At 37.5% G+C, this 7,705-nt stretch overlaps 1 protein-coding gene across 1 annotated transcript; it reads left to right on the plus strand.

Annotated features, from left to right (window-relative positions):
• Window positions 1-1,901: 1,901 nt before the first annotated feature.
• LOC108217096 (protein NRT1/ PTR FAMILY 2.7) lies at window positions 1,902-5,350 on the plus strand (the record flags this gene model as incomplete). The annotated part of the gene is made up of 3 exons (XM_017389947.2): window positions 1,902-2,168; window positions 2,321-2,868; window positions 4,379-5,350. Coding segments are annotated over 3 exons (1,647 nt in total), but the record flags the coding sequence as incomplete, so codon positions are not given.
• Between the last annotated feature and the right edge of the window lie 2,355 nt (window positions 5,351-7,705).

Genomic DNA, 7,705 nt, shown 5'->3' on the forward strand with positions numbered 1-7,705 from the left:
TTCTCAGGTTGCTTTTTGGAAGGATATGATGTTTGGGGCTCGCACTTCAACTGCCTCAGAGAAATGCAGTTCTGGAAGTTTTGCCTATGAACTGTGCAAGCGTATGTATGGCTCCGGGGGTTCCTCTGATGTAAAGGCTACTTTCACTTCAGAGGATGATGCTACTGACAGCCCACGGCCTAGAACAGCTATGGATGCACTGAAGGAAGCTGCTGGAACTGATTCGAAGTATGCTGAGGCTGGGAATGCAATGCTGGCTGGGAATATTATTGCGGCAGAGCTTGCAAAGAAGTATGGACTGGAGAAGGATGCGCAGGACAAGGCTGGAACTTGATTTTCTCTACCTTTTTAATGATTAAGGGGGAGGAAATTAGGAAATTAATAATACTTTACTTAAGTTTGTTTAATCTGCTTAAGTACTTTATTGGCTCTAAGTTTATTTGCTCTAAGACTAAGTTTCTGTTGGATTTGAATTTGGTGATCTCAGGTGGTTTATCCTGAGTTAACTTGGTTTGTTTTGTTTGGATAATTTTGTTGGATACCAGGTGGTTTATCCTGGTTAGGAATATTTGAATTATCTATGCATATTTGCTTTGATTAATTGTGTCTGTGTTAAATTTGCATATCTGTGAAATAGATTTATTTGTTAGATTATATTCTCTGTGATAATTGTGAAAGTTTAGTGATATTAGATTGCTATATTTAGGGGGAGTTTATTACTTTTCCTAATATAGTGTAATCATCAAAAAGGGGGAGATTGATACTCTCAAGGTTTTGATGATGACACTAACAGCAAGCTAATAACATGAAACTGATATGTGTTAGCATGCTATCAAAGGTTGTTTATGCGGACTAACAGTATTTCAGGATGTTAGCATGATTATAGCTGTCAGCAAGCTTACAGGGATATTTACAAGCTATCAGCAGGCTTACAGCGTGAACAGAGAAACAATCGGATAAAGATCAAAGTCTATTTTCAAGGAGATTTAATAGGAAACGACTTTGTAAGGATTCTAATATTTATATATATCTGATATAAATATTAGAGCTCAGTTTTATAAAGAGTTTTGTTCAAAAACGTTTTCCTAACAAATAGGAGATTTTATCTCAAAGAGTCTTATCTTTAACAAACTCCTATTTAGTTTCAAACGGATTTTATTTAAATTCTTTACTGAGATGATTTCAAACGTGACTTATCCTTTACTCAGTAATCTTACTTCATTCAAACGTTCATCATTCAATTCAAATTTAAACGTGAGGTTGTTACCAAGATCGTTGGGAAGTTTGTTGGATTATGACCGTTGGTATGATGTATATAAATTTGTGTGTGCTTTCATTTTCGGTAGAGAACAAGGAGAACACACCAAGCTTTCTGAAATACAACTCTTTACATTGCTAAATCTTTTATTGAGCTCTAGTACTTATATTTGCATATATATCTATATTGAGAGTTCATAGTTTCGGTTGTATTACACTCATACATTGTATTGTTCAAGGTGTAATGTTTTGTTGCTGTGTATCGAGCTTGTGAAACAAGGGAACAAGGGAACTAGTTAGCTTGGAGAATATACTTGGGAAGTATAGGTCTTGGTAGGCTTTTGGTTCGTGGTTCAGGGGTTTCAGCAGGCTGATAACAGGAACAAGGGAGAAAGGGAGTTATATTATTGAATCTTGTAATCGTTGATATTATTGATTAATAATATAATCTCTTACCAGTTGGTAGGGGACCAGGACGTAGACCATTAGGGTTAGGGGTCGAACCTGGCTAAAATTCTTGGTGTTGCTAGCATACTGCTTTACATTATCTGCATTGCATTTATCTTATTAGCAGGCTAACAGTTTACTCTGAAAATTAACAGCAGGCTGTCTTTGACAGATTAATTATTCGGTAACTTATAAAAATCGGGTATATTAGCCATAACACCTATTCACCCCCCCTCAAGGTGTGTAATTTCACAGTGGCCTTATCGCTTGCCGGAGGAGGATGGACGTCCAACCTCATTGTTTATCTCATTCAAGAGTTTCGAATAAATAGTATTGACGCTGCTCAGATTTCCAATCTTGTTAATGGCTCCACCAGTTTTATTCCGGTCATTGCTGCCATCGTAGCGGACTCATTTCTGGGATGTTACACTGTCGTGTGGATTTCCTCTTTGATCTCTTTCTTGGTATTTATACAATTGAAATTATACTAGATTTTGTCATTTAGTTTTTTTTTCCCGAGTGAACGGGAGTCGAACTCCTGACCTCCCGCAAGGAGGTACTAGAGCCGACCACCGCACCAACACCTTGTTGGCTTAATTGTATACATGTAATGCAGGGAATCACGCTTCTGTTTCTAACTTCAGCAGTACATTCATTAAGGCCTCCGCCATGTGGATTCGACGAATCAAGCTCTTGTCAAAGCCCAACGAAGCTTCAATTCACAGCACTCTACACAGGTATAATACTAGCATCTCTAGGCATAGGAGGTCTTCGCTCCACTATAACGACAATGGGAGCTGATCAGTTCTCTAAGCCAAAAGATCAAGGAGTGTACTTCAATTGGTACTATGTTGCCACATACGTAGTCGCGGTAATATCCTCAACAGCCATGGTCTACATTGAAGATAATATCAGTTGGAAATTAGGGTTTGGTTTAAGTGTTGCCGCAAATTTACTTGGTTTAGTGATTTTCTTGCTTGGGAGCCGGTTTTACTATCTTGCCAAGCCGGAACAGAACCCCTATAAGGGCATTGCTCGTGTGATTGTGGCAACTTTCCGTAAATGGAAAGTCCCCTTATCATGCAAATCTGAGGATTATTATTATGGCCATGATGCAGAGGTGAACACTAATGAATTAGCTGCAATCCCCACCAAGAGCTTCAGGTAATATTGTTTAAAGTTCATGTAAATCTTTCTGCAAAGCTATTCAAATCGAAGCTATTCATCAGAGCATATCTATCATATATATTATAATTTATAAATATAGCTATAAACCACTTCATAGATAAAAATTATAGGTAATATATGTAATTAATGTATGTTTCTACATAATGTTTTATACATCCAAGTTTGGCCAATTATTTTTATAACGAACATCATCATCAGAGATCCGACTTGTAACGACCTAGGACAAGTCCTTGCCACTAAACTAACATGATGTTTTACATACTAAATTGAAGCAGTTATATTTGACACAAAAAGTAAACATGAATCTTCTCCATGATTCGTTTTTGAATTGTTAGTAACTTTTTTCAAAATAATTGATAAAGTGGGCACGTTGTTTCCATTTGGGAATTATATTATTCAGTCACTTTATAGATAAATAAAGCTATACACCATTTTATAGATAATAATTATGAATAATATATAAAAAGTAGTTCACTTTAACAACACATTATCCTTACCAAAAAAATATAGTATAAGAACATCTCCAATGGCGTTGACTATAATCATTGGCTAAATTAGACCTGTAAGAGATTATGTAAAATTTGCTGAACTTGTAAGACATTGTGCTTCAATGGTATTAACTATATGGTATTACCTATATCGGTTGGCTATAATTTAAAAATAATATGTTATTAATATTTTAGATTGTTAAAATAGGAAATATCAGTTCAATATAGTAATAAATGATGTGCAATCTTTCAACAGATTTTTTATAGACCTGTAGAGGTTCGACAAACCTAGTCATCTATAGGAGGTTTGCTAAAATTATAGACAACAGTTAGTCTTGGAGTGTGTGCTTTTCGAGAGGTTGACTATATTTTTTAATTTTGGAATGCCAATTCACAGTTTAGCCAAAGGTTTTCTATAGTCGGAGATACTCTAACCGATAATGTTGGCTATATTTAACCATCCGACCTGTAACATGTAAGATTTTACATCAAAATATCTTACATGTTTCCACATAATGCATACGCATCCAATTCAGCCAATTATTTTAAACATCATTAGAGATGCTCCGACGACACAGGGCAAGTCGTTGCCACTAAACTATCATGATGTTTTACATACTAAATAGAAGCAGGTATGTTTGACACAAAAAGTAAACATTAATCTTCTCCATGATTCGTTTTTGAAAAAAAAGTTGGTAGCTTTTTTCAAAAGAATTGATAAAGTGGGCACGTTGTTTCCATTTAGGAATTACTAGAATTCAGTCACTTGTGTAATGCTTGCTGTGCACAGTCGAAATGTATATTGGTGCACTGCACCAGTTGCAAGTGCGGCATATCTTACCGAAAATAACAGTACCACTAAAAAATGTCTTCTACTGCACTCCACCAAACACATGCAGTGGAGATGGACCTTATCTACACATACACTAATTACTTAACCTCTGTGATTTATGATTCGAATTACTAATATATGTGATTTTTTATTGTTGTCGAACCAGGTTCTTGAATCGCGCAGCGCTTAAAACAGATGACCAAACCAATTCCAAAGCAAATCCATGGAAGACATGCACAGTACAACAAGTTGAGCAACTCAAAAACCTGATCAAAATATTCCCCCTGTGGTCTTCCAGCATTTTCTTAGCCACCCCGATTGGCATCCAGAGCAGCTTAGCCATTCTCCAGTCCCTAACAATGGACCGTCGAATCGGACCACATTTCAACATTCCAGCAGCTTCAATCCTCGTGTTCGTACTCATCTCCACCGCACTCTTTCTAATTATATGGGACAGACTCCTCATGCCGGCTTGCCAGCGTCTACTCAACCTGTCCTTAACGCCTCTCCAGCGCATTGGCACGGGTCATGTTCTTACAGTTATCAGCATTGGTATATCTGCATTGGTCGAAAAAAAGAGGCTCAACATAGCAAAATCCAACAGGGACTTGAAGGTGGTGCCAATGTCGGTCTTATGGCTCGTGCCACAGCTATCCGTTATGGGAATAGGAGAAGCATTTCATTTTCCGGGACAAGTGGATTTGTACTACCAAGAGTTTCCGGTGTCTCTAAAGAGCCTGTCAACTGCAATGATTCATCTGATCATCGCAATTGCCTTTTATCTGAGCACTGCCTTGATTGATCTTGTTAGGAATGCGACAAACTGGTTACCAAACAACATAAATAATGGGAGATTAGATAATGTGTACTGGGTTCTGGTGGTCACTGGAATGGTGAATTCCGGTTATTACATGGTTTGTGCGTGCTTGTATAAGTATCAAAAGGCTGAGCAGGTTAACGAGAGTGTTCGTCCTGCGTCTGATGCCGAAAAATATTGAGTTCAGATCTGGTTTGTAGTCAGACCCTTCGAAAGCAATGGAATGCAGTTTAAGATTCTCTATAATAGTCTATTGTGATTTGTCAAGCTATAGCACTTCGAATTTCAGATTCCATCTCACATTTTTTTTTGTTGAATTTCAATATATAAAAATAATGTAGAGTATATTGTTATATATTTGATTGGTTTGGTAAATTCGTGAAAATTATGTTAAAAGAATAACGGTTTTTGGATTTTAACATAAATATACGAGAACCTTACATCTTGACCTTTTTTTTTTTTTGAAGTCACCTTACATCTTGACCTAAAAATATGGTCTCTATGGAAAAAGCCAAGAGGAATATCTCTGTCGAATTCATTTCGAGTTTGTATTCAAATAAGATATTCATAAATTTAATCAAAATTACAAATAATTTGGTCGTGCATGGTGGGACAAATTTTCGCTTTGTAAAGTCACTGTTTAGCAAATCTCTTGTTCGGATCACGACCCTATCATTTTGGATCTTCTCAGCACCGCCCTATGTAAGTAGACATTCAGATTCAGGTTTGAAAATACATGGCTTCAAGAGTCGTCATTTGTTAAAGACGTGTCTGAGGTTTGGGGAGATCTTTCTCTAGCACACCTGTTGTCAAAACTTATTTATGTCACATAGTTCATGGCGAGATGGGGCAGGAACTTTATCCCCAAGGGCCGAGTTCAAAGACAAAATAAGGAAGCAGAAAGCGATTCTCGTGAGTTTATCAGAGTGTACAGATGATAGGAGTGTAAGAGAGTAGCTGATTCAGAGGGACAAGCTGAACGAATTATTGCTTCATGAAGAGCAGTATTGGAAACAATGAGCAAAGATTTTTTAGTTGGTCGATGGTGATGAAAACACGAAATTTTTTGGTTGATCGATGGTGATTTTTTGGTTGGTCAATGAGCAATGTTTTAGGAGAATTGGTCCCCAATATTCTCATAATTTGTTAAGGACATGAAGGCAATGTTATGTCCCAAAAGATGGGCGTCCGTGATCCACTCTCGACCCATAAATGGGCTAACGAGTGAGGGGGAATGTTGGAATATGATCCTGGTAAGCCCTCCTCCTAACACCTTGAGGTTTTAGGAGAATTGGTCACTTAACACATTCGTCTAATGAACAATATTCAGTAAAATCGGGCTACCATAATTGGCATAAGCACGACATATCAGATGCAGCTATACAATAGTCAGAAGGTTAGGCAAAAATTTAGAGAATCTTCACAAGATGAAAGTCCTTCTTTGGAGGTTCTGCCGGAACAATGTTTCCGTACGTAATTTGCTCAGGTTCTAAGGTATTATACTGCCAATCAGCTGTGCTCTGTGTGTGGGGGAGATTGAACATCTTCTTCATCTATTTTTTGACTGTCATTTTGCTAGAGCTTGCTAGCCAAAAGTGGGACTATCGTACGACATGTGGGCAGTGGCAAATGCTCCTGATGAATGGCTGCTCAATAAACTCAGTACTGAAACAAGCTACAACCTGATCAATATTGTTACGGTTCTGTGGGGAATTTGGTGGACAAGTAACAAGTGTATCTGGGAAAACAAGGCTATAACTTTGATATAGCTGTAACATGGAGTTCTAAACAGATTTCGGACTGGAGGGAAATGCGAAAATGAAGAGCTCCTAAGAATAACCAAATGCCTAAACCTGCTGAAAGACAGACAATAAAATAGATTCCTCCCTATCCTGGTATGTACAATTTGAAGGCGGGAACCATTTCTCTATCAGTATGGTGTTGCGGGATCATCTAGATCATTTTGTTCGAGGCAGAGTATACGGGTTTGCAGGTCGTGTTTCTGTGTTTGAGGCTGAGCTGTTGGGTATTTTAGAAGGCTTGAAATGGAACAGTGCTCTCCCTGGTCATGCAATTACATTAGAGGGCGACTCACAACTGAGTATTAAGAGCAGTGCTACATGCACAAAATTGGGTACATAATTTTACACAAAATGACATGGCAATCTAGGTGGGGAGTTTTAATTGGTGCTATTAATGCATGTGCAGGGGGCCCATTCCAATCACAAGTTGACACATACTCATTCTGTGAATATTTCTGTACCCAGTTCTGTGCATGTAGCATTTTCCGAGTATTAAAGCTATCCAATGGACTTTGCATAACAACCTTGAAGCAGGCAACTTACACTACACCACACCAAATATAGACTTTTCTGACAGCCATTTTCTGACAGAGCGCTCTTTGGTGTTTAATATCTAACGGGGGGCTAGCATCTGACGGACAAGTGAGCTAACATCTGATAGAGCTCTGTTTGGTCGTCGGAAATTGAATATTTTATTTATATAATTTGGTGGCAAAAAAAATTTTTCCCGCTAAATGGACCTTCTGACAGCCGAACCCAGTTTTGTCAGAAGATGTCAGAAAATATATCAATTTTCCTTATAAAAAAATAAAAAACATTTTTTTTATTTAAAAGAAAATTAACATCTGAAATATATGCTTGCCATTAGATACTT

This window comes from Daucus carota, chromosome 4 (assembly GCF_001625215.2).
Source record: "Daucus carota subsp. sativus chromosome 4, DH1 v3.0, whole genome shotgun sequence".
In the NCBI taxonomy this organism is placed as follows: Eukaryota; Viridiplantae; Streptophyta; class Magnoliopsida; order Apiales; family Apiaceae; genus Daucus; species Daucus carota.